Source organism: Rhipicephalus sanguineus, chromosome 2, assembly GCF_013339695.2.
Source record: "Rhipicephalus sanguineus isolate Rsan-2018 chromosome 2, BIME_Rsan_1.4, whole genome shotgun sequence".
Lineage (NCBI taxonomy): Eukaryota > Metazoa > Arthropoda > Arachnida > Ixodida > Ixodidae > Rhipicephalus > Rhipicephalus sanguineus.
The window spans coordinates 18,302,636-18,329,525 of NC_051177.1; the positions used below are offsets into that span (position 1 = coordinate 18,302,636).

General features: G+C 44.8%; 1 protein-coding gene across 4 annotated transcripts in view; it reads left to right on the plus strand.

Annotated features, from left to right (window-relative positions):
• LOC119382472 (uncharacterized) overlaps positions 1 to 26,890 on the plus strand; it is a 161,251-nt gene that overhangs the window by 129,211 nt on the left and 5,150 nt on the right. For 2 of the 4 annotated variants that reach the window (XM_037650181.2, XM_037650182.2), the window contains exons 4-7: positions 6,441 to 6,533; positions 17,893 to 17,952; positions 20,292 to 20,372; positions 22,034 to 22,187. In XM_037650181.2, coding sequence (XP_037506109.1) covers positions 6,441 to 6,533; positions 17,893 to 17,952; positions 20,292 to 20,372; positions 22,034 to 22,187 — 388 coding nt within the window. The remainder of the gene's footprint in view (positions 1 to 6,440; positions 6,534 to 17,892; positions 17,953 to 20,291; positions 20,373 to 22,033; positions 22,188 to 26,890) is intronic. The other 2 variants (XM_049412210.1, XM_049412209.1) reach the window with 2 other exon arrangements.

The following is a 26,890-nucleotide window of genomic DNA, read 5'->3' on the forward strand; positions in this document are numbered from 1 at the left end:
GGTGTGTATATAACGCTCGCCGTTAGCTACGTGGAGGATCTGCGTTTCGTGGCGTAGTGGATAGCGCCGCTCGCTGCGGATCAAGAGGTCCCTGGTTCGATTCCGCGCTTCGGAAGCATTTTTCTGAGTTATTTTTCTTTGGGGCCTTTATATATATATATATATATACATACTTATACATATACGGTGCATGACGGCGGCGACGGCGACGGCGACGGCAAAATCCAGCCGAGACTGTCCATATAATTGCTATCGCAATAAAAAAAAGACCTGGAATTCCGCCGAGACATAAAATGTAGCCGACGCAAAGTTGTAGCCACATGTAACCCTGTACTGCCGCCGCCGCGATGTGACACGTCTTGTGTAACACCGGCTCCTGGAGGAGCCTCCCTGAGGGAGAATAACGAAAGGTTTCCCACAGGTCATTATTTTCGGCACAGGACATTTTTTCCCGCTTGGTTCAGAAGGAAAAAAAAAGGTTCCCTCGTGCTAAAACTTCTGGGTGCTCTGGAAACTATCGAGCGATAACGCTGTATGATTGGGAGTGTTTTCGGTGCGTTCTATTGCTCTGAATATTGCATAAAGTATCTTCCATTGCGATTGGAAAGCGTTCTTACGCGTGAGCAAGCTTGTCAGTGTGACGTGTGAGCCTCGGATGGCAGTTCTCAACGTCATAAAACAACGTGACTGTTTAATGGCTTGATCAATAAATACATTTTACGTATAGCGAACAAAGGAAGCATGCATGATGAAACACTGTAAGAAATAGTGCGTAGCGATTATTTTATCGCATACTAAGTGTGAAAGGGACAAAACATTATCATGACTCGATTGAGACGAATGTCGTTTTCGTACCCTACAGGACTTGGAATATTCGAAAAACTCTGGAGGCTCGGGTACTCACAGTGCAGAGGCAACCGCGGGCAAATAGTAATAACAATAGTACCGATACTGATAAATATTTATATGAAAACTGGGGTTGCTTATGGACAGCAGTGAATAGGTTTGTGAATCCAAGAGCCATAGGTCGGCAAACTCACTCATGAGTCGACTCACTCCGACTCACTCAAACTCAGATCTGGCCGTGAGTCTGAGTGAGTCCAGGTGAATAATATTTTTGTGAGTTTGAGTCCGAGTGGATCCGGCTGAGGAAAAATTTAGCGAGTCTGAGTCTGAGTGAGTCCGGTTGAGGAAAATATTGACGAGTCTGAGACCGAGTGAGCCTTAAGCGCAAAATATATTTCTTGAGGGAGTATGAGTGAGCTCCACCTTTTATTGCCGACCTATGGTTCTATCTACTCATCTTCGGCATCGCCATCAGCCTTATGTAGACTCACGTTTATACTCAAGTCTATTCACACATATGTCAACACACTAGAGTTCATGCGCCGCCTCAATATTTATTGATTAGAAGCGTGAGATTTTTTTTCTTGGGGGGGGGGGGAGATGTCATGACCTCCCCCCCCCCCTCCAAACTTTTTCATGGGAAGTTCTTGATAAAGATATCTCGTGTGAGTAGCGTGTATTTAATAAAAATGTCTTTGCTGGATTCAAACCACTGATAACTCGTATTTGAAAATACGAGACCAAAGGTGTATCACAGAGCACCGATTATGTGAGGTATTGGCGTGGAAAAATATTGACACCATGATCGAAAAATCTAATTTTACGCTAACGGACTCATGAGTCGAATCACTCAGGCTCACTCAGACTCAGGTAAAGCCAAGAGTCTGAGTCTGAGTGAGTCCGGCTGAGTAATATGTTGGTGAGTTTGAGTCCGAGTGAGACCGGTTGAGCAACAAAAAGTTTAGTGAGTCTCACTACGAGTGAGTCCGGCTGAGGAAAATTTCGGTGAGTCTGAGTGAGCCCTCGGTGCAAAATATATTTCTTGAGTGAGTCTGACTGAGCTCCAACTTTTTTGCCGAGCTATGACAAGAGCAGGCATTATAAGGACCGATGGGATAGTTTGGTCTATTTTTTTAATGGCCTGGTGAATTGTCTTCAATGTGAATGAAGTCCACTTGCACTAAGGCCCGTGAGAATGTGCCGGTAAGCTGCAAAGGGCTCAAACTAATACACGTTCTTTTACGCAGCGTGTAAATATGAACCTTTATTATTTGGTTAACAATTTATAAAAAGTTGAACGTTTCCGTCTTAAAGCCCGACTGCCGCGAACACGCGTGCGGAGCAAACATGCCGTCTCCCGCTTGAGCCGCTCGCGTCTATTCCGAGTATTCCGTCTTTATTCTTGCTTCCTGAGTATTCTGGATGTATGCAGGCGATCAATATAACTGAGCGCGAGCCCACGCGGTACTGCGTTTCAACTCAACATATCAACGCACACACGCAGGAGAGGTGTCAAGTTTTTTGATCGAATAGAGTGCACCATGAGACGTATCTGTTTGATAGGAGCCCGCAGCAAGCATGCAAGTTTAAAAAGCATGCGAGCGTAGCAGCACAAGCAGCAGCCACACTTGAACTCACCTTTCATCCCTTCTCCATATATATATATATATATATATATATATATATATATATATATATATATATATATATATATATATATATATATATATATATATATATATATAAAAGCCTTATCGAGTGCTTTCGATCGTTCTAATCAGATAGAGCGCGTGACGTGAGCGGTTGAGTGCATTCTGGAACTTCCACCAGCGATAGCGCCGGAATGTACATTCCGACGCGTTTCACCCGCAGATCACATTCTCGACGGCCGTGCTCGCTGCTGTCACTGTAATCCGAGTGTTTCGTGTTGCTGGGCACAGGTCGCCCAACAACTGCGCATTATTTACTGGTTTGACTGCACAATTCTTGAGCATCTAATGTAGAAACTCGAAATTGAACAGGCTATATTGAATATAAAAGATTACGGTCCCCCCAATAGACTCTCTAGTTCTTTATCTTATATGTCGTCATTTTGCACAGATGGTAAATCTCCTGAACAGATGCGGCAGTTTTTTTTTTTTGTTAGCAAAAATAACAGCACTACATTAACAATATAAAATCTAGATTTCCACGCCCGTGGCTGTCACCTAAACTTTAACGTGCAGTATATGGAGACAATGTTAGTAGCAGCAGACAATATTGTTCGCACACTGGGACGGCAGAGAGCCACGCAGGTCATTGCCGGATTCCCGCTCGACGGAAGCCAGCCAAATATACAGGCAAATCCCAACTTCGGAGCGACACTCGTGACGTATATACCTCGTTCAGAGCGCCAACAAAACTCTCTGGAGGAATGCGGCGGAAAAGATATGCGAGCGAAGGAACGGCGCCTCAACGATAAGGGTTGGTTCCGGCTCGAAATGAGGATCGCCACCGTTCGGCTTCCAGTGCGAGGCAGAAGTTTCCATTCCTCGTCGTCGTAGACCGCAGAAGAAAGAAAAAAGAACGATATAAGAAAAAAGAAAAACGGAGTGCTAAGAATGCGTGCAGCAGAAGCAACTCAGTGCATAAGTAAACAAAATACCAGGGGGTCAACAATAGAACCCCGGGGAGGAAAGAGCAACGCGGCGGCGCTCAATAGGACTGCGGCCAGCAAAATGGATGTCGGCGACTGTGGCTTCACCGACTCGGGACACAATAGGCACGCGCGCGGCGTGCGTGCGAAGGCGAGCCGCTGCATTGGGCTCGCTGTGAGGAAGCCAAGATTAAATACGGGCGGGACCAGTGAGGACACCACGTTTCAGCGCTGACCGTTGACCCTTTTCTTTAATTAGAAGAGGCGATGACGTCGAGAGTGAGCGAGCACAATTTATCCCCAATAGAAGACAATTTTTCCTTTCTTTTTTCTTTTTAAGGAGGCCGGAGCCCTTTCGCGTGCTTCAGTGTTATAGCAATCGCACAGTTTGCTTGGACGTGTGAGAGCAAGAAATGAAAAGAGATGGCTGAATTCACGATAGTTAATTTGGGATTATTAGATAAAAAAGGCATTTTTTACAAGTAGAGTCATCGCCAGGAACATTGGAAAATGTAACAGTTCGCTAGAAAGTAATCTTACCTCTAATAACTAACTTTAATTGCATGGGTAGGTACAATTGTTGAGACTTTCGTAGGAGGAACAGTTTCCTTTCAAGTTAGATTGAACCATATCCGCTCTTTCATAATCTTGCATATTCTTTTGCAGTAATTAAATATTACTAAAGAAAATGAAGAGAAAAACAAAAGGTAAACTTGCGAAAAAGCGCGCATCTTAACCAGCAAGAAACTTCTTCGCTTCCTTGCGCAGGTGAAAGGCATCGCAATATCAGAGAAGAGAGAAGAATGCATACGCTGGATTCTATATATGAAGAAGCTTTCGTGAAGCGCTTATTTGAATGCAATGAAATCAAATGCGATGGTACTATGTTGTTACCCTCTTAATTATGGGATGTTATGCAAAGCTTATGTTTATGCACTGAACAAGTAACAATTTTATGCCGTACGCCCACCGTTTATGTCTATGCATACACTGTTCACAAGCTGTCCAAAAAATGGAAACGCCACAGGTCAATGTGAGACACGGAGGAAGTCTTCGCTATGAGCCTGGTCAGCTGTCAGAAATCGCAGAGCACCTTCGTGTATGGCAGCGAATAGGAACAAGTGTTAGGAGAAAGTTTAATTAGTCGACCTTGTGTTTTGTTTACCATAGCTCAGTTTGTTTCTTATTTTATTTTCTTCTTCTTTTTTCTTTTGGTGTGAGCACCGAGCGACACTCTTGTTTCTTGCGAAGCACTTCCGCTTCTCCTGTGCACTTCCGGTTTAGGTAAAGCGAAAAATAGAACCATGTAACAAGGGTGGCTGTAGTCAAGGTTTATGATAGATATGATATTGTAGCATAAGTTTAGTTTTGACATAGTTTCAAATAGGGCCGATTAAATGCCAGAAACGATTAGAAATAACCGGGAGCTGCCACTTTCCGAGCATAATCATTGTATACAGACAGTCAGGACAACTTAAACGAGCAGCCTAACTCTCACAGTCGGCTATAGCAAGGTCGGCCTTTCGTGTTACGATATGAAGCATCCCGGATTTACATATCGGTGAATGACTGACAGGTCGTGACGTCAATAACATGACATGCTCGTCTGTTACGTCGCCTCAACGATGCGGGTGTGCGGGTATACAGGAGAAAGTGCCTCAGACAGGCTGACCGACGTTTCGATAGGGGGACCTATCTTTGTCAAAGGCGCCTTGTCATCCTTGGCGTGTTAGTTTTAAGGGGGTTAGTGTTGACGTCATGTCCAGTGGTGTCACACGTCATGACGCGACATGACGTGTCGCGTCATGACGTGTGACGTCATGACGCGACACGTCATGACGTCACACGTCACGCTGTTTGTTCAACCATCCTGCTGTTTGTTCAACCATCCTGCTGTTCAACCATCCGTCATGTGTTTGTTCAACCAACCTTTCTGCTGTTTGTTCAACCCATCCAACTCCGTGCTTCCATCTGTCGGGCTCCCATCTTGACATCAGAGATCCAAAGCCTACAAAAGGCATCTGTAAGCTCTTCTAAAAATGGGACACGCTTTGCAAGAAGGAATCCACTAGCTTCTTCTGATGAGCAAGAAGTTCTGGAATCGATTCCACAAAAACGAGGATCGATTCCCATCGAAATGCAGTTAATCCGCGTTTAGACGAGACCACGAAGCAAGAACGCTCGTGATCCACTGTGCAGTTGTGCTTAAAGGAATTAGAAACTGAATTCGAAGCTTTTTTCTTCTCTTTACTTTTCTTTCGGAAGGTGTCTTCAACGCTGGACAGCCGCCTCCACTAACATATCCAGCGATTTGGTCTGACTAGATTTTTCTTTTACAGAAGTTACAGGGTAGAAGTATATTGTGAATTCGGGCCTCCTAGATGATATATATATATATATATATATATATATATATATATATATATATATATATATATATATATATATATATATATATATATATATATATATATATATATATATATTCGCGCCCAGCTCAATCCATTTTCGCTCCGCCCAGTTTCTAAACTCCACGAATGAAATCTTAATCACGAAGTTGTAACGGCAGAACTTATGTCAATATTTGCGTGCAGAAAATAGTAGACTCACATCCGTGCTATTTATTCCTTGTTTGCAGCTGCGCTATGTCTGAAGACAAACTCGGATGGCTCTAGCTCCCTCTCGAGCCAGTAGCTACTCTCCGGCAAATAAATAGTTCAGAAAGGACGGAAGTTGTGTATATGACAGCGTGTATTTCTCGCACCACGCACGGGTGCGCATGTCAGGCGGCAGAGATGTGCAAATAGTCCTCACGTGTGAGTTTCGGCGCGAACGGCGTCGTTCATTCTCGTCTTGTGCACACAGTCATCTCGCGGGATGCGACGTGCTTGTCTTCTCATGTACCGAGCGCGATTGCATTGCTTTTCTAACCTATCCGATGGCTTTCTCTCGCTTGCAGGACAACAGGACTCTGCTGCTTCCTTGGCTGGTCTCCATCTCGTTAACCACTTTGCTGGACGTCGTCGTTCTCTTCTATCTAACGGCCGAATCGGTGAGTACGGGCTGTCAATTCAGGAAAGAGCACTCCACCAATAGTTTCTCATGAAATGAACTTTCGCCTCCCTACTCGCCTATTTCATTAATTACATGTAGGAAGGAAGGAAGAAATAGGTGGAAAGACAGGAAGGTTAGCTAGTTCTTAGACAGGCTGGCTACCCTGTGCTATGGAAAGGGAGAAAGGAGGAATAGAAGAGAACAGGAAAAAGATTCTACAAAAAGAGGAAAGAAACGTAAACAAAAAACAAAACAAGTAAAAAAATGCGGGCAGTTTGCACTAAGTCGCGCAAAGCTTGGCACAGCGAAGCACGGGCCCGTCACCGCTCGTACTCCCCGTCGACCGACGCGTCTAGCTTCGAGATGTGCGGTTTCCTCCTCGGGAGTATGCACTTTCTTAGGACGCCCCATGACTCTCCGGACAAGATTGGGCGCAGCCATGCTATGCACTATAGCGGAGGATATGCACTATAGAGGTTGCGCGCGATGTCTGCCGCTTAGCTACTAAGCATGCGCGGCTTTGCCAGGTGGTGAGGTATCTAGTCGCTAGATGACGAGATGCTTGCTTCCTTTTTTTTTTGTCGAGCCTGGTGGCACACTTGTCACCACCCCGTTATAAAGGGGACGCTCATAGCATCCATCCATCCATCCATCCATCCATCCATCCATCCATCCATCCATTCTTTCCTTCTATCTTTCTTTCTCTCTCTCTGTTTCTTTCTCTCTCTTTCGTTGATCTTCTCTCTTTCCTTCTTTCTTTCCCTTTCTGCACTTCTTTCTCTCTTTCTCATTCTTTCTGTGCTGCGCGTTACTCTCTCTCCTCCTCCTCCTACTCCTCCTTCCCTCCTCCTCCTCCTCCTCACCATCACTTCCCTTTCCCACCCCCTTCGCTACACTGTAGTACACAAGGCTATGCTATGCTCAGTTAGCGTGCCTGGATAGCCGAGCGGTTAGGACGCTCGCCTTCGGATCGAGGGTATCGGGTTCGAGTCCCGCCTCGTGAAGAATTTTTTTCGCCAAGAATTTTTCTCTTTCTTTATATCTTTCTTTCTTTCTGTCTCTCTCTCTCTCTGTACTCGTCCTCTCATCCATCAGGGTTATTACAGGCCAGGCCGTAGCCGTGAGTAGTGACATTAGCCAAAATTCTATGGCCCACACCCGTTCATTATGATGACAGTTTTCGGGCACAAACACAGATTTTGCGCCAAGCTAGAACAGCTTCGCTGTTAAAATAGAAAGTAGATTACGACATTTTTTAAAAGTCTCTCACCTTAAAAGGCGCAGCGACGCTCTAAACGCCTTCTTTGCTGAGGACGGACTCGGCCAGTATCCAAGGAACTTTTGTTCCGACAAAAGGTGCTTATCGAGTCTATCTTTTTCTTGGCGCACTGAAACGGGTAAACTCGCAAAGAAGATGGTCAATCGTTTCTTCGCAAGCTCCACATGGCTGTTGGCCATACCAATCCAAAAGGAGCAGGCGTTTATTAAGCCCATGCAATTATCATTTCCTCTGCCCACCATATCCTTCTAGCCTTCAGCTGGAGGAATCTAAGACCTTCTCTGCCACTCGTTTTGGACTGTACAGTTATTCAATCACGCCTTTACGAGGCATCTCCAATTTCTAAATTCAGTTTACACGGTGAGCCGGAAGCAATCATCTTAATATTTCATCTTCCCCAAGTATTTGCTGCGCTAGTGAGAAAATTTGGCGTCAGTGGCTTCCTTTGCTCAGGGCACTCGCGTTACGCTTGTGTATCCTTGGTCAGTCGCCTTCAGTATTAAAAAATCTGAGCTAGATGACGTTCAGGAAATGCTAAGTAGGTCTTTAATCTTTTTTTTTTTTAATTTAAGGTCGTAAGACTCGTGCACTTTTACAGCTATAGCTGTTTTGAGATCACAACAGCCGATTTTATTGGCGTAGGGTACCGCCGCGTGTCCGTAACCACTATTGCGCACAATTAGAAGAAAATATCTAGGATGGAGTGGGGTTCGAACCCGGGCCCTCTGCCTGGCAGTCGAGTATTCTAACACAGAGCCGCGCCGGTGCTTGAGACTCCTTCGCAAAAATACCCTGTACAGGCGTCATTTCGGGCAAGGAATCACGTTAACAGATGCAATATAGCGTAGTCAGGCCCGTAGCCGGGGGGGGGGGGAGGCGCCAGGGGGCTTGGGCCCCCCCGAAATTTTGGTGACACATGGTGTTTTATCGCAAATAAATCATGAAAATAGGCGTTTTTCGCGCATAGCCAATTCTTTCAGCAAGTGCCCCCCCCCCCCCCCCCCCCGAAAAAAATTCCTGGCTACGGGCCTGAGCGTAGTATACAAGAGTAAAATAACAACCAGGCGTCACACAGTGCGAATTACGTAACCAGTGGGTGCTTTAGAGGGACTCTGCAGAGAAAAACAATTTTTCTCATATTAGTAAATTGCTCTTTCAAAATACCAAAATCCCCACGCTTGCCGCGAGAAGACGCTTGGTAAGCGAGAACACGCGTAAAAAGAAAATGCGAGTGGCGACGCCGCCTTGAGCTTCCAGCACAATCACCGTGACGTCATAGATTTTGACGGCATGTACTGGGGCATACGTCGTTCCTTATCGGTAAAAATGAAATACATTGTCTTCTGAGGGGGGCAGAGACGTAACATATCAAGTTTCAGGAAATTTCGTGTAGCCGATGTCGCCAAAATACGAAAAGTTGAAACCCGTGACGCTAAGTGCGGAGCTTTCGGTGCGAAATTTAAAAGTGATACTTTACCTTGATTTTATTTTCTATTAATGAACACATGACGGTAAAATTAACGTCATGAGAGTTTTTAGGTTACATTTAATCAATCTAAACCGATTCCTCGCTTCTTGTTAGTGTCCCTTTAAAGCTTCTCACCCATTACAAATGGCTCAGCGCTAATTCTTCATCGTCATCAGCCACAGCATCAACAAACCCCTGTAAACCCCTCCCCCACTGTAATGCCTCTGGCGCTGTTGGTACCGAATAAATAAATAAATAAATAAATAAATAAATAAATAAATAAATAAATAAATAAGTGAACATAATTCCTTACAGATGTATAGAGGGTACCTATATTCCCCTCGGAATGATGAATGACATAGTGGGCACTTCCCTACCTCGCAGAATTATGATTTATGGCGTAGTGGGTCCCTTGCAACTGTGCTGTAGCAGTAGCTCCAAGAGCGCTTACAACGGGCTCTAGAAAAGCCGCTCCTCCAGCTTTCGCTGTGACTGCGCTGCGTGTTCCGCGCAGGCCCGGCGTTTTCTTTCTTTTTTTTTATGTGCTTCGGTTTTTGTTTATCTTCTTGCTCTGCCTTCGTAGCGCTTTCATTGTTTTGGCTTTTCCGTACGTAACTACACACACGGAGTACTTAACGCCGATTTTTACAAAACAATCGCTTTCAATTCTATTTGGTAGTGACCAAGTCGTTATGTCTTCCCTTTCCCATATTAACCGCCATTTTGTTTTCAAATATTAAGCGATTTGACAACCCATAGCTCAGTGAATGGAGATCGTAATTTAATATTTCCACATTGTGCCCTTCTTTTATCTACATATGATCACACCTATATCTACATTTTCAATGTGGGAGGTCGTTACATTAGATTACTAAATAATTAATTTACCCTTTCCGATAATACTCATCGCCGCCTGCGGGTTAGGACTAGAAAAGGTTACTGACCTCCTGACTGGATTCTGCACACGCTTGGCGGTTGGGCAGCATCACAGCGGCCAAACAGAGCACGAGGCATAACAGGAAAATTCCCATAAATAAAGAAGATTAATTCGCTGAGCAACGAAGAACGAACAATAAAACGTTATTCAGATAATTTAAGGCACCATCACTCAATGTAACAAATAAGTGGCTTAGAGCGTACAGCAAATAGAGTAAATCTTTGCACATGTGCCCAATGTCTGCCGTCCCGACTGTCGGCGCACGGTGAGATGAAAGCGTCACCTTTTTTATAGCGATAAATGTGATGCCGATGTGTCTTGCTCGTTGGGCTGCTGCCTCCAAGGGTAGCTGGAAGCCTTACCTGCGAAGATGACTGGCAGCACACGGCGACTTAGGCCGAAGAAGAACAACAGGCGAAAATCATGCGCGGAGGACGTTGTTGCTTCCTTGCTCGACATGAGGAGCTACAGTAGTGCATTTTAATAAGTGTGGCTACCAACTCCCTTCTGTACAACGAAGTCTAAAAGGTAAAAGAGAGAAACGCTAAGCAATGGAGACATAGTAAGCAAGCTGCAGAACGAAACCTGGTGTTTTGTGCTCTACACTGCGAAATGGGAGAGGGTAACGTGGAAAGAACGAAAAGCTGCAACTGCTTTGCAGCCTTGAAGAAGACAAGTCCACTTGTCGTAACGTTGGTTACAGCGACACTCCGTGTTGACGAATTTTTCATCCCTTCAAGCTTCCACCTTCCCCCGAACTTGTGCCTTTTTAGGAGCGAAGCTCCTTATAGCATCACCTGGTCGGTCGTCGCTCCATCCGGCGTGTCCCCGCCGTCGTGTCTCCCGTATCATTCAATAGATGGCGCTGTCCCATAGAGATAGAAAAGAATGAAAAATAATAAAAATAAAAATAAGAAATAAAAATAAAAATAAACAAATAAAGATAATAACATAAAAATAATAAAAAATTAAAAAAGAAGAAACAAAGGAAAAAGGAAAAATAATCAAAGCGGCGTATCGCTTTGATTACTGCTGGGCGAAACCACTGAACATTTCACGGTGTAACCATGATTGCTTCAGGAGCTTCGCCCAAGCTCTTCATCATTCACCCGTGGATATGCTGTAATTTTTTTAGATGTGAAGCATCTTATGGCGGAGTTCAATCCGGTGGTGGTGGTGGTGTGCGGCGTGACCACGCTTACTGCGCATGCGCATACCCTCTCCCCACACCTCCTCTCCCCTTCCCCTATCAGCTCCCCTTTTTCCTTCCCCTCTCCACTCCTCCTTTCTCTTTCCCCTCTCCATTTCCCCTTTCCCCTCTCCACTGCCCTCTCGACTTTCCCTGTCCACTCCCCCTCTCCTCTCGACTTTCCCTCTCCACTCCTCCTCTCCCCTCCCCTATCCACTTTCCCTCTCCACTCCCCCCTCTGAAACGCGGGCTCGACATGCCGAAACGCTGCTTCTCATCGCCTCATGGTCCCCTTTAGCGGGCCATGGTGTGAGTTTTGGATAACCTTAGAGAATAACTCGTAACAGCGCTTTTGTCGCCCTCTGTCCGAATGTCTAGCCTGTCACAATTCTGAACGGTGAATGACGAACGATGATGAGTTTATGCACACGCGCCCACGCTCTGCTGGTCCATTATTATGTTCATTTGTTCGCGTTTCTTTTCTTCTTTTTCCAACCTTCGCTTCAGGTTATCTCTTTGCCTGGTTTTCTCGTATATCGTTTAGTTTCCGTCACCGCTTATTTTCCTTTTCAGTTTCCTCTCCAGTTTCACCACGTTCAGCTTCGTTGTGTGTTTTTCATGACGACTGCCATCTTGTCGGCCGCCCGTGCAACTCGTCTCGTTCATGCGTGATGCCCTTCGTCCACTTCCACCTTTGTTCGAGCCCTAATGAAACGATGCGCCGGAACACCGAAGCAGCCCACCAGTGCACGCTGGGATTCGGGGAGCCTGATACCTTATTCGCGCACAATGGCCCGTCTCGACTTTCTCCACGCTCGTGGCTTGCAACCCCGCACAAATTGCTTTCCTCGGCAGAGATGCTCTCGTGTTTTCGCTTGCTGGCCTCTTCATCCGTACTCGACTGCTTTCGAGAAAAAAGCCCGGCGCTTAGGAAACAACGCATCCGCATTGCGGAAGGCCTGCATCAAAACCCACGCAGATCTGAGCTGCCGTGACCGGCGCTTCGTTACGTAACGCCCCTTGTCTTTTTCCTAACGCACAGAGTACTGTTGCTCGGCTCAACGGGCACGCCGAAAACACTTACCACTTTAGAAATTACATTAAGGACAACTATGCGAGACTGTTCTTTTTCTTCACTATACAGGTGCACCAGGACACAATGGAAAGACTTGACACATATGTGCGCAAACTTGCAACTGTTTATTGCTCATAAAGCACGTCATATATATACACACACCAAAGGGTAAGAGGCAGATAAATGTTGACAAGAATTGCCTCTTACCCTTGTGTCTATGTATATACATATGTATCCAGTAAAAGCTCGTTAATTCGGATTTAACGGGACCGCAAAAATGCCCGAATTCCGAATTATCGCAAGTATCAAAAGCAAAACGATAAACCAATGTCTATCACGTCAATACACTTTCATTTTCTCGATGAACACGTAAACCCAGTACTTCTTTGCATAAGACCAGTTTAAAAGCCGCAATTTTCGCCACTCGCGACTTCGTTCCCAATGTGACCGCGGCTCAAATTTCCCTGTCCTAACAAACCCGATACACGATAACACGAAATTAACCCGAAACGTCGTTACCGGCGTTACCGTATGGTTCGCGCTGATGACGATGGCGATGTAGACAGCGCCGCCTCGTTTCGGCTGTCCGCGAACGCCGCTTGCGGTGCTTCGAGCTCGGCGCGCTCCGAGAATCGTCCTAATTAACCGGGTTGCGGCCAGATATGACCGAATTCACGAGAGTTTGACGCCATTCACCAACACATATACTTGCCGGGGCTAGAGAACGCGCCCGAGTTATCCGATTTTCAGAATTAACGAGTGTCAAATTAACGAGCTTTTACTGTATATATAAGAAGAAAGGGACCTTGGATCCACTAAAACTAATACTACGAAGTAGAGGACGCGCAAAACGAAAACTTCTTATTTTTCCAACCTTCCAGCCGTGGAAAGGCCTTCATCAGGGTTCCCCTGATGAAGGCCGGTCCACGGGTGAGAGGTTAAAAAAATGAAAAGTTTTTCGTTTCGAACGTCCTCTACTTCGTAGTATATATATATATACCATACCTTCCTGTAAGCATGATTATTTTATTAAAGATAACTTTGTTAGAATGTACCGGCTAATTAACCGTGCATATTTAATGTCAAACTATAATATTTGTTTCATTCCAGTAAGTAGGACATAACGTGTGTTTTAATTCGAGATCGTCAGACAGGCCGAGTCCATCACTGCGAGTGCAGGTTTGTAACAGCTAACAGTGCAAGTCATTTTCGGAACAGGTTATTACGCAATTCATGCATCATTGATGCTGATGCCGACATGAAAGTCAATGAAAAAACATGTGCATCAAATTGTTTGGAAGCGCCGAAAAATCTTTGGCAGCTTCTCTGAGGCTAAGAAATACTTATGGCCGACTTCTTTCTCTTCTGCCCCACGTACGGGGGACATCGCAGTCAATAACTCGAGATCGCATCTACAACTGGCAGTTTGTAGACAGCCGCCAAAAACGCATCAATCGGCCTTTACTGAACTTTTTCTCTTATTTGGCGTTCTGCAGTGTTGAAAAGTGGATGTCAACACCATGATAACTTCTACTGTGTGTAGGTATGTTATGGTACAGAGCAGTGAGCGCTTGCACAAATTTTTACGTAGAGCAAATTGATAGATGGAACCGCTTGTGGAAGATGACAGAGCCTTAAGCCCTCAGTGACGATGCCGGTGAGCTCTCGCATTGTTTAGTTTGTTTCTTCCGTTGTTCTTGTTTGTTTTTATTTCTTTCCTTGCTGTCTAAGATTTCGTAACGCTTAAGTAACAAATTCATGATCCTACGTGACAACTCTTGTAAAGAATACGCGGGTTGCGCTGTTTCCTGGCTTCTTGTGGAGCCAGGAGGCAGACACAGCTACCATGACTCGAGAACACTTAAAGTCACGCCCTACATTTCTGCGCAGTTCAGGCCTCCAGAATTGCGAGTTAGAGTTTATGGCCAGTCATCTTCCTTGTAAATGCTGAGCAAGAATTTTTCCTCTGCGTATTTCGAGCTATACAAGTTCCATCGCAATACCATCAAAATTGCCGCTGTAATCTTCGTTGACTACTGGGCTTCCATCACCAAGTGCGTCGAAAAAATTACCAAGACAAACGAAACAAAAATGAGTGAAGAAGGAAAAAGACTCGGCGGTTCTGAAAAATGAAAATTCCGTGCCAGAGTTTCGCCATCGGGAGCGCCTCGTCCTTTATGCAAAATCACCGGGGTCTAGTTCACGCGTCAGCTCACATTAAAACGCGCGTCTTGAGGCAAGCCGCCGCTCACTCCTTCGTTTGCAGAGTTTTCAGCGTTTGAGCGCCGTAGGCAGCGGCATGAAGGCGCAAGGTGCATTCATCTTGTTCCAGTTACTGAAGCGCGCTTGGCAGTCCCCGATCCCGGCTGCCACTAACGATTATCATCAACTGAGCGCCGGTTGTGCTCTGGGTTACCCGCTTGTTCCTTGATCTGAGCCGTAATATGGCGCACAACTTGGCGGCAGCGCAGCGTTTCACGTCGCAAACTAAAAAAAAAAAACAAATACAATCGCTCGAACTATAGTGCGTCGAAAGTGATTGGCGCTTTGAGAACACGAGAAATCTGCTAACACTCTCTGGCAGCCGATGTTGTAGCGAAAAGTAAATCAGAATCATAGACGTTACGTTCTGTACGTAACGCGTATCATAATAATTAGTGGAACTTTCTTTCTTATTTTGAGAAAAGTAGAGCCTGAGTCTTCTGCTCCAATTTAATTACACCAAATTTACGTGTTTTCTTGACTCTTTTTGAGAAGCAGATCGATAGATACATTAAACACAAGTAAAGAAAGAAAGAAGGAAAGAAAGGGGGGGGGGGAGGAAAAAAACACACAGCGTGTACCACCATCATTCAAGCACTGACAAATAGTATTTCTTTCGTGTTTCTGTGTGTACGTGTACACGCAAGATTGTAGTTTAGCGGAAGATGGGGGCGCTCGAAGGGATCAAAAATGGTTTAACAGGGCATATCACTGGAGCCAACATTTCGAGTAGTGGACTTGGCTTCGTCAAGGCAGCAATTTGCTTCCTTAGCAGCGTGCTTACGTACGCTTAGCTGCACTCTTCTTCAGCCTCAAAAGTGGAGGACAGCAAGAGAAATCATGTGCGCAAAGGAGGGAAACGAAATGCATGCCGAAATGGGGGGTCGGTGTTCTAAGGTAAGGGTAATTAAGTGTGTATGCCTGTTTTCATTCTACAACTGGCACAGCGATCGATTGGCCTCGAGGATCAGGTTGGAAGCACCTGCTTTGCGCTGCCCATTTAGTTTCTCTTTGAACCAAAGCGCCATAAAAATGGCGTAATAAAAATGAAATTCTGATGAACATGGACAGAAAATAGAGAAACAATTAGTGGGCCAGGTTAATGTCTCATCTACACCTCCTGGGGCTGAAAATCAAGATCATGTGACAATGAAAGGTATGCCGTGTCAAAAATTACCTTCCCCTCACAGCGTTGGCTTTTGAATCGCACTGCTCTGGCCACCCGTTTATAGACGGTTTCTTTTTTCTGTAGAAGAAATTTTTTTAGCGCTGCAACGTTGAGGACGAAGAAAACATGGACAACACAGACGTTTTTAGTCCTCAACGTTGCAGCGCTAAAAAAATTTCTTCTACAGTATGTTCCAACTAGCCCCCACCCAAGCTCTTCTGAATGTAATTTCTTTTTTCGTCTTTTTCCTATTTTGTCCAAGTCTTTACTTTCCCATCATCTTTCCTCTGTCTCTCCTCCCATCTTCCTTTCCGCCTTCTCTTCCTTCCACCCATGCAGGCGTTGTCAGCCTGCTATCTCTTTTAAAGACGAAAAAGAGCTGTTACATCGGTGTCCTTGGGCACTTATGTATGCAAATAATAATAATAATAATAATAATAATAATAATAATAATAATAATAATAATAATAATAATAATAATAATAATAATAATAATAATAATAATAATAATAATAATAATAATAATAATAATAATAATAATAATTTCAGTTCGCTCTATGCAGTGGGCACTGGTTTCAACTTCGTGGAGAATGCAAACTCGCTCAGTTTTTTTTTCTCCATTTCCTACATTTAGCTAGCACTGTCGATACGTACCGCAGACTCAGACTTGGCAGTAATGAAATTACAGTAATTAAATTACTTTTTGCACTACTGAGTAATGTAATAAACTATTTTTCTGAGTTGGTAATGTAGTAACGTAATGAATTACTTCAAGCGAGTAACTCCAAGAAAACTACTCATTACTTTCGCAATTACTTTTGAACAAACTATATCGTGTCCGCTGCACTTAATAAATTGACCAGAAAGAATAAAGAAAATTAACAAAGACAAGTTAGTCTGAGGGCCAAACATGAAACGTGGGAACGAGCCAGGCCCACAGAAAAAGCGCGTAGCATCCGAACTCAGTCTTGAATAACGTTGCTGGAAGACAACGAAAAAGTGATGTCAAAGTAATTTCATTACTTTTAAAACCTAATAATATTGTAATGTTATTACTTTTGGCCAGCTGTTATTTGTATTGTAATTTAATTGCATTTCAAGAAATTCTAGGAAAGTTATTAGTAATATAACATAAATACATATTAGAAGTAATTTTTCCCAACTATACCCAGAATCATTGATTATACAAGTGTAATTGTTTTCATTTCGTTAATGGCTAGTTTTTCGTGTTTTTTTTTACAGTTAAAAAAACAACTCTTTAATATATAGCGAAACGCACAAGAAATGGCAAGTGCCATACGTCCTGTTTTGTTCGGCAAAGAAGGTATCCCATTTGACCATTGCTCAAGTCCCATTTAAATATCGTTCGTGGCAATTGTCAAGCGTCCCATTCAGAGGCAGAAAGATACGACATTTTAAATTTCGCTTCAGCCTGAACATCAGACACGCTCTTGGCGCCCGCCTTGCTCGTATCTTTCGCTCGGGTGTTTAAAAAACTTAAGCTAAAATAATACCGTCCTCTAGCTGCAATTTTATGGGTTTTTTTTCTTGGTCTCTCGCTTTGAAGAAGACGTGTGCATCGTTACATTTAAATAAATATTCTTTTGCCAAGACACTGGAAGTGTTTAAAAGATGCATGTAAGCGGAATAGATTACGCAGCCTTGCATGGAAACTGCGATAGCGTCTGGTTAAATTTGAATCCTCTTTTGCATTATAGAAGCAGCGCAAAAAGACGTAGACGAAGAATAAACAAGCACACTGGACGAGCGCTCGTCCAGTGTGCTTGTTTATTCTTCGTCTACGTCTTTTTGCGCTGCTTCTATAATGCATACGTACCAACTAGCCCAACTTTCTATCCTGCTTGAATCCTCTTTTAACATAAGCAAATCGATATACACTTTACGCGCTTTAGAAATGTGGTATTACTGGTTGGTTTCTCTAGAAGGTGGTCTCATTTATCCTCATTTTGCATAAACAGGATTTCAACCCTTTCATCGCTGTCCTCTTCATCACGGATGTCTTCATCGCCGTCTTAAACGTAAGTGTGTTTTGTGTCTTGTAGAACATCAAACTTTACTCATCCTGCTCGACTTACGTTAAAGGTTTGTCTACAGTGAATCAAATACGGCGCAATAAACAAAAAAGAGAGGGCCGATTAGCTCGTTATAGAGAAGCCTACCAAGCGCAGAAGCGTGCCAAGGTCGAAGCCGCCGCCGCCGGTGTGCACAGTCTTTGCAAAACCAAGCCAAACGTATACCTTTTGCTCGTGATAACTACATTTGCAATAGTTAAACCTCAGCCAATCTTTTATCATTATTTTATATGCAAACACACATAAACACATATATAAATGGCAATGTGGTAGTAGGGTAATGTGGTAGCTGGCCTCAGCAACTTTCACGGAGAAAGGTACAGCGCCTTCCTACTTTTTCGGGAGGGGAAAGAAATAGGAAACGAGACGAGACGTGCGGCATTCTACTACCTATCTCAGAAGTTTTCGTTGGCATTCCTTTTTATTTAGTTCAGTCGTTCAGTACGCCACGAATTTTAAGACCACAGTTGAAAGGATAAGAAAGATACAATACAAAAATAAAGACGAGTCGAATGTATCCATTCGTTCAGGGTTCCCGAATGCGCTTTGCAGCTTGCGTCCTTTTTTTTTTTTTTCTTCCCCGGCGGTTGAGAACTGCGGTTAAGCCACTTGCGTTGAAGACCTTAATAGCTCTCTCGACTATACAGGACCTCTTTGTTCTGAGAATGGAAGCAGCTAAAAGTTGATATTGTCTGCTCTGTTCTCCTGCGCAATGTGGCAAAAGAAAAAAAGGAAAGCAGCTTCGCTGACAACGTCTTCAACTGCACTCCTGTTTCAACAGCCTAAAATGCATGGCTCTTCTCCTACTGATGCAGGACACATTCTACAGTCCTTGCTGTCTTACCTTTTGTCTACTTGTATGCGTCTTACGTGCGATTGCACCGTTGCAATTTCTACACTGCGCTTTCTCCCGTTATTTTCTGCGGCAAAGTGGTGCCCAGCACGCGAAAGCACTGTCAGCAACAAGCGCTTCCTTTTTATTTGTCTGTATTCTGCTCCCTACCTGTCTGGAGATAGGGTGCGCACATTCGCGAGAAATTCAATCCAACGCGGCACTGAATGCAATGGGGAATTTAAAGACACACTGGGCGCTGCGTAAACGCATGGAGCGGCGTACTTGAAGTATCCCGAGAGGAACAGAAACACTTTCAGTTTTTTTCTTTCCTTTCGTTCCACCTCACACTTCATCACGAAAGAGCTTTCGCAGAAATATACCTTTATTTATTTTTCGGTATCTTTGGAGTAGGCTGGTAAGAAAACTTCACGCGTCTTTTGTTCCTAAAGCCCACATTCTGGGAGGGATGAGAAGTGGCTTTAGTGCGCTTAGCTATACTCTTCTTGTGGAAACCAGTATATGACTTTTTTTGAGATGCTCGAAAGCCGTCCTACGAAAGAGTCCTTTTTTTTTCTGTGAAGCAGGGCTAGATAACTTCATCTCATGGAAAGATTTCATTCGTGCCTGAGGCAAAAAGAAGTACTCACGTGGCTCTTGACATGTATTCGTTATCTCGAGGGGGACGACTCGAAACGTCGCTAATAGCAAAATAGGCAGACGGAGCCTTGCTGGGCGCAATAACGTTTACACTAGGGTGGTAACGCGGGAAGTGTTGCTATAGTTGAAGTTTAATGTTTGACGGAAGCCCGTCTGGTCGGGATGATACATGGTGAATGTAAAAAAAAACCCGGGGCACTGCGCCGACCAAAGTGAAAATTAAAACACGCAAAGAAAAATACGTTTCGATTCCCACACGAAAGCCTTGTTCACAAGTGAACAAGGCAAGCTCCCGTGTGAATTGTTACTTGTGAACAAGGCTCCCGTGTGGGAGCCGAAACGTCTTTTTTCTGTGTGTTTTAATTTTCACTTTGGTCGGCGCACTGCCCCGGGGTTTTTTACCTTCACCATGTTGCTATAGTTGCGACACCGAACTTGCCGACTCGAATAACCATAAAAAAGTGTACTAATATGCGTATTTTTTCCTAAACTACCGGAAGGTAAATCGCAATCCAATGGGATTCTGCTATCCGAAGGAGAGAAAATCTGGACCCAGGCTTCGCTGTTCAAATTGGGCAGCAGCGCTGTCACTATGCCTCGACGTATAGCTGCGCACGCTAAAAGAATATTTGAAGTGTACTGATTTGTAAGTAACGAAAGCTGCACAATGCAAACAGTGGACGTCTATACACTGTCGATCGACCGCAAGTGGGCAGATAGTTTGCCTGTGTACGAAATCGTACGCCTACTACACAAATCCGCGCTTAATCTTTGCTCTTTTATTCTTTGACAGGTGTACTGCTTGCTGTGTGTGTCTTCTCTGTACCAAGAGTACCGGCATAACAGAGGCAGAACGGTACGCTTTCTTGGAGAGGTAGGCATGCCAAAGCACGCCGACAACAAATGCGGCCTCTGCAGCGGTGCCTTATGGGTGCCAGCTTGGAGCATGAAGTAGACATACTAGTCATCGAATGCACGCCTAAGACGTTTATCAGCTCAAGCATTGATGTCGCAAGTGTGTCAATGCAGATAGGAAAAACAAGGCAGCAAGCTCTTGTTTAAACGTCTCCGTACTGTATTTCCCACTTTATTACTGCTTCAGTTGTCTCTCATAAGTTATCTAGTTACTTATCTGATGAATCAATCTACGCATTCGTCCGTTCACTACCGTTTTCTTTATTTGTACATTTTGTTACTACGTGCATATTTAAAAGCGATTTTTAATGTACTGCATGTGATTGCTTTCTTTATGGTCTCGTAAGCGTTTTGCTTCGATTTGTCAGTTTATTCGCGTAGAATATTTTCTCAATAGCATCATTTAATTGCGTTTATGCTATGATGTTCACCCACTTTTGCTTACCAATGTTTGTTAGAAAGTAGCACAATTTCAGAAAACATTTTCGCACCCCAAAACTTCTTTGAGCGCGTTTCCTTGTGAAATGCTTTATCAACAGTTATAAGAATCGACGCGAAATTGGCTGTCAGTCAATGGGACAGGTTAATTATGACTGTATACGCGTGAACTCAATTGGTGTTACTGTGCGCGAACAAGTTCGCAAAATGAAATAAACGATTCACCTTAAGTTCTACGGGTTTTACATTCCAAAACCCCGACATCATTATGAAGCATGCCGTAAGTAGGGAATTTCTGGTTATTTTTGACCGCCTGTGGTTCTTTAACCTGCGTCTGAGTGTAGGTGCACGGGTGTTTTCGCCTCTATGTAAAAGCGGCCACCGTGACCGGTAATCGTGTTGTCGAGTTTAGCAGCGTAACAGCCGAGCCGCTAAGCTATCCCGGCGGGTTAAACAGTCTTGCTGTCCCTCTGCTTCAGAATGAGACGCAATGTAAGTTAACTAATCAAAGCATAAATTTGCCTGTATAATTTGGGGCTGCTCCTAGCACTGTGTATGTGCCTCCTCGAGCAGACAGCGCGAGAAGTTAACGGTCCGCGATAGCCTTGTTTAATGCAATTCAGGACATTAAAGTAAGAACTTTGACACAAGACGCGCGAAGTGGAGCATACTTTGGAAGGTAATGAGCAGGTCTAATTCTCTGGAAAGTTGAAAGGCGTGCTTTGTCGACAAAAGCGCCCGCATGGAAATCTCGCTACTGCGCACGTGGTCGACAAACTATTTAGGTAATCATCGCAATCTGATAAATCTTAGTAAATTTATATGAATAATACTGGCATCGTGATGGCAGGGCACGGCCATCAAGATGCCACGACGAAGTAGCTATTTGACTGTAACGTAACCGGTTTGATAATGACCTAATCAGTTCTTTACTTCTTTCTTGTTGCGGTTTCCCTGTTCTCTACAGCGTTTCTCACGGTGTTGCTTTCGAATGATATCCAACGGCCGCTCTGCATGCAAAAAATACCAAAGGTGATAGAGCTGTGGTGACATAGGAGCATGTGCAGGTCATAGTGCATGTGATGTTTTAAGAACAGACGACTTGAGTCTAGTAAAGAAAGAATGAGTAGGCATTATTAGGGGGCGTCGATGTACGTGATAATCATAATTCTGCACCTGCAGCAGTTTCCAGACAACATGAAAAGGTCTGCCTGCCGGAAGCACGCCGACGCCGAGGGCAAGTTCTCTCCGACCAAGCCATCCGTGTTCATCGCCGATGACATGGTCTCGTCGTCAATCACAAAGCTGAGCACAAGTACAACTCGTCGATCGTCGGGTGAGTCAACGCCGAGTGAGAACGATGTGTCACCGCCTGGTTACAGTGCAGGCGTCAAAAAAAAAAAAAAACAAGGTCCCCCTATGCAATCGCCTAAGACGACTCGAAGGCGAAAGCCGTCTTCTTCTTTGTCTTCTCAGTCAACGTATTGATCCTCCCCCCCACCGAAGGCTTTCTGCGCGTAACGTGGTTTTGCTCTGCCTCCCTGATCGGCCTCACCTCTGACCAAGCGACGATGTCTTATGATGACGTCACGATGGCGTCATATGGCGACGTCATCACGTGATGAGGATCTTTAGCAACACTCGTGTTGACGCTGCCGGCGCCGACGGTCACTTTTTGCGTTGGATGAGGCACCTATGGCTTCACCTCAAAGGGGCACTAAAGGCAAATATTAAGTCGACGTTGATTGTTGAAATAACGGTCCAGAAATCTCGCAGTGCTACTTTTGCGCCAAGGAAGTGCTTATTTTGAAATAAAATCACGTTTTAGTGGTCCGTATCGCGTTAGCGCACTTCAAATCACCCGCCTGAAAGCGATGTTTCTCACGTCACTGCTGCCGTGCCCAACATTGCCCGCCTTTACTGCGCGGTGGCGTGCACTGGCGGCGTGCGCCAATAGGGCATCCGGCAACATCACATGCATGCGGCATTTTGTCGAACTTTCTGTCAGAGCGACTTTCACGAGCGCGCAAAACACGCGCGGCAGTACGCGATACCGAAACTACCACTGAGACGCGACCACGTGAGCAAAGCAGGGTGCCGGGCGAAGCGCAGTTCGGCGAAAACGGAAACTTTGAACCCCGCGCGCCGTTCCCCATGGCAACGCCACAGAGGTTCTTTTTTCCATGAATCAACCAGAAACGAACAAGCAGCATTTTATTACGGCTCTTCACGCACGGAAGGTTCTTTTTTTATTGCAGCTAGTTTGATTACGAGTGATTAATTGTTGTCGAACTCTCTCACGTCATCGGGATAATTTCCAAAACGTGCCGCTCGTGGCGCTCATCGTGTGATACATTTAGCTTAATTTCTCGGTAAGTAGGGCACTGCTGTTCATAATATTGCCGTTTTAGACGTCGTCATACATTGAGCTTTCACTCTGACATAAATTCTTATTTGCCTTTAGTGTCCCTTTAATAAAACACAGAAACGCATCAAATGGGGGGTAGAGGTTTTACAGGGCATGTAGTGAATTTGGGGCGGTAGCCTGAGTCACTGAAAGCGTGCCAAAAGGAGCGAAGCGCAGACAAGGACGTCAGAAGAGTAGGTGGTGCGATGGAATGAGGGAGGATGAGCTCAGATCGTGCATTGCAGTGGCGTTTGGCGATCAGTAGAATATCTTGAAGGACTGCTCCATTCGTATTTAGTGGAACGGCAAAATTAGGCGTGTTGGTTAGTATTAATCTAAAAACGGCGCAACCAACCCAAGGACGAAGGAAGACCGAACAGGACGGGCGCTGGTTCTCTGTTCGTCTTCTACTCGGTTCGCTCTAATGACTTCTCAATTAGTATACGCGAATCGCGAAACAGTACACCACACAGCAAGAGACAGAGAGAAAGATCGAGCGCGCACTATCAACGGGTTTATCGCGTAGCATATCACCCTAGCATGCATCATCGTCAGTCTGTCTTATGTCCACTGCGGCACGAAAGGCCTCTCACAGTGATCACCAGCCCACCCCGTCTGGCGTACACTACAACCCAAATGCGCAGGCGAGCGCAAATCAAAAGAAATATAGAGAGATATATACCTTTCCACCACATGCCCTCAGAAATTTCTCGCGCGTTTGACCATTCAAAGAAAGTCAGTTCTGAACTAAATAACGAAACAGACGTGTCATTAACACAGGCGCCGTCTCTTTCTTTTTAGGTATATAAAGAACGCTTACAAAATCGCTAGGGCACGTGCATTCTTGCGTCTGCCCAGTATCTTGGTAAGATGAAATTAGCGGATCACAGGTGAAAGCAGCGCACTGAGCGGCCTTTTCATTATGTTTGATCATCTGTTTGGTTTTTCAGTTCAGAAATGACTTTCTTTGGGTGATGATATGCCTTAAGAACCTCTAGGGCGAAGTGGGGAGATGGTATCTTCATTTCTTTTGATTCGTATGGACCTGCGCATTCGGGATGTGATGTACTACACTGTGATACATTACGCTTAATGTTTCAAGCCAACCAGCTGTGCAATCGATCTTTCTCTCTATCTTCTTGCGTATTGCCCGATTAGCGTACTTATCAATAAGTCATAAGATTTGAGATCGCTGAGTGAAGTATTCGTCCAGGGAACATGATGGTCATTGTGATTACTGGCTATAATGTACATGTGTTCGCTTTCGACTCTGCGTGCTGCATTAAAAGCATGTGTTTAGAATTCCTGAGATAGCGCGCTTGCGCCACCATTAAGTGACGGTATAGTACATTGCATAGGACGATAGCCTAAGGGCTAGCTCTCAGCCTTGTCGGAGAGTGTGCTTTCCTGTGATATTTACAGACCCGCTTTCAGCGAGCAAGAGGGGCTCTCCTGTGCGTATTGACTGAGCGGCAAAGAAAACACATTTCTCTTCCACTGAGAGCCACCTGCTAATAAAAGAACTGTACTTGCACGTGGCAGGGGTAATTGCTCCTGCATACAATGCTGGGTCAATGTCGGCGCTCTGTCAACATTGTCACAGTTGCCTATACTCAACGAATAACTTGTCTGCAGGCAAACAGTAACTTGAAAGCGAATAGACTGGGTATAAATATACAAGCACTCACCCGTATGCACATGCGCTGTCATGCAAGAATGGCAATTTGAGGCATAACACGAAAGCACGAAGTTTCATTTTTTATCGTAAATAAGATATAAACAAGTCTGCAAGAGTAACTTGAACGGAAATACCGATAAAAATTACTATTCTAGTATATTAACCATGTTTTATCATCTTCGGGGAATTCGTCGTCCTCGCCTTTCATTCAATCTGCGTTGCATCGTTTCGTTGTGGCCCATAGTTTTCGCAAACTAAGGCATCGGGGTCTGCCATATTTACACACAGAAGTGGCTTGTTTCCGCGCTTCAGCAGCCATGAGGCGCTCTTAAAATTTGATGACGACATAGAGGATACAGCGATTCTTCATTAGTTCAGATGATGTTCTTTTCAAACAATTAAACCGTCTCCGTAAAAGCACGTGGCACTCAAACTCTGGTGGCAACTATCCTGTAGAACTATCCTGAAGGATGGTTAATGTACGTGCACTGAAGAGTACGTTTTCACTTGTACAGATCGATAAAAGGATTAGCACTCATGACTGTTCTGAATGAATCTACGTTCCTTGCACCCCATATAAGGAGTGTCCTCACGTTGCTTAACGTGGTCGCTTATGTCGTGGGACCTTGAGGCAAGGAAAAAAATGGTATAACGCAGACAAGCGCAGAAGCACATATTTATTTGCGAAGAATCAGAAAAAACATGGTTGATCCCTCCGTCATACGAATCGGAATAACACGAAAGTAAAACGTGTCCTTACAGAAGTAGTTGAATGTTTGTCATACATTTATATGAGAGTGTTCACACAATGCATATAGATGTCTAGCAGCTATAGTACCGTTTAACGTCGATGCACCCACTTTGATGCTTAGTGGTTCATCTCCATCCCGAGGACTAACGTACACGTTCAATGATTAAACAAACTCTTGTGGTAGCTGTAGTAGTTAATGGTGCAAGCGTAATCGGAGAACGAGGTGTGATAGCCAGAAGAGCGTCGCATATTGGACGCAGAACTTGGTCGCCATCCCGTGGCATGTTAAAGTGTGATTGAACACCACGGCTGGACTAGAGGGAAACGCAAAGCGCGTCGCGTCGCCCCTGTAGCCCGGCCGCGATTTTTCTTTTTTTCTCGGGGGGAGCAGTAAGCGGGGAACTCGGTGCTACAGCCAGGTGAGGCAGGCGCGCGTCGCAGAGGTATTTTTAACTTAAACGCAGAAATTTTGGGCTGTCTGTCTGTCTGGCTGTCTGTCACCCGATTCAGCGACCTGGCCAAAGTTGAACCACTTGCTTGCCGCCCACCCATCTTGAACTGGTACGGCTGTTCATACTTGTGAACGTTGTCGATCAAAAAGTAAATATTACGCATATCTGAGGCGCAACATCACTAGGTAAGTATTAGGTGGTGTGTTCCTTTAATAGAAAATACATAGATACGTAATTCTAAAGACCCTAGTTCCTTAAGCTGCGCTGAAAATGCGGCTGCGCTGAAAATGCCTATGCGCTCCGACGAACGCCCTCTGCCACGGAGGAAGGAAACTCTCTGCACAAGCTCATGTTTCCCGACGTATCCATATCTCACGCAGCGCCTCCTCTATCGTCTTTACACGGCCTTTGCAGCGGAGCACGCAGATACGCGGCCAATTTTTTTTGGTTTGAATTAGCGTGATGCTATGAGCGAGACCGACGCTTTTACGACGCTTGGGCTAAGATCGCCACCTCACGGCGTGTTAAGGCATTGACAAAATTGCAATTCTATTGAAAACGCGCCGAATAGGACGAAGGTGCTAATCGCGGAGGCCACAGTAATGATGGAATTAATTTACTTTACCGCTCATAGAAGGCAACACCACCCCGCCGACCGAGAGCACTGTGAGGGGAGAGTGTGAGGTGTAAAAGGCGCGTTTGTAAAGCGTCGAGTCTGTGGCTGTGGCCCAGTGGATAGCGTGCCCGGCAT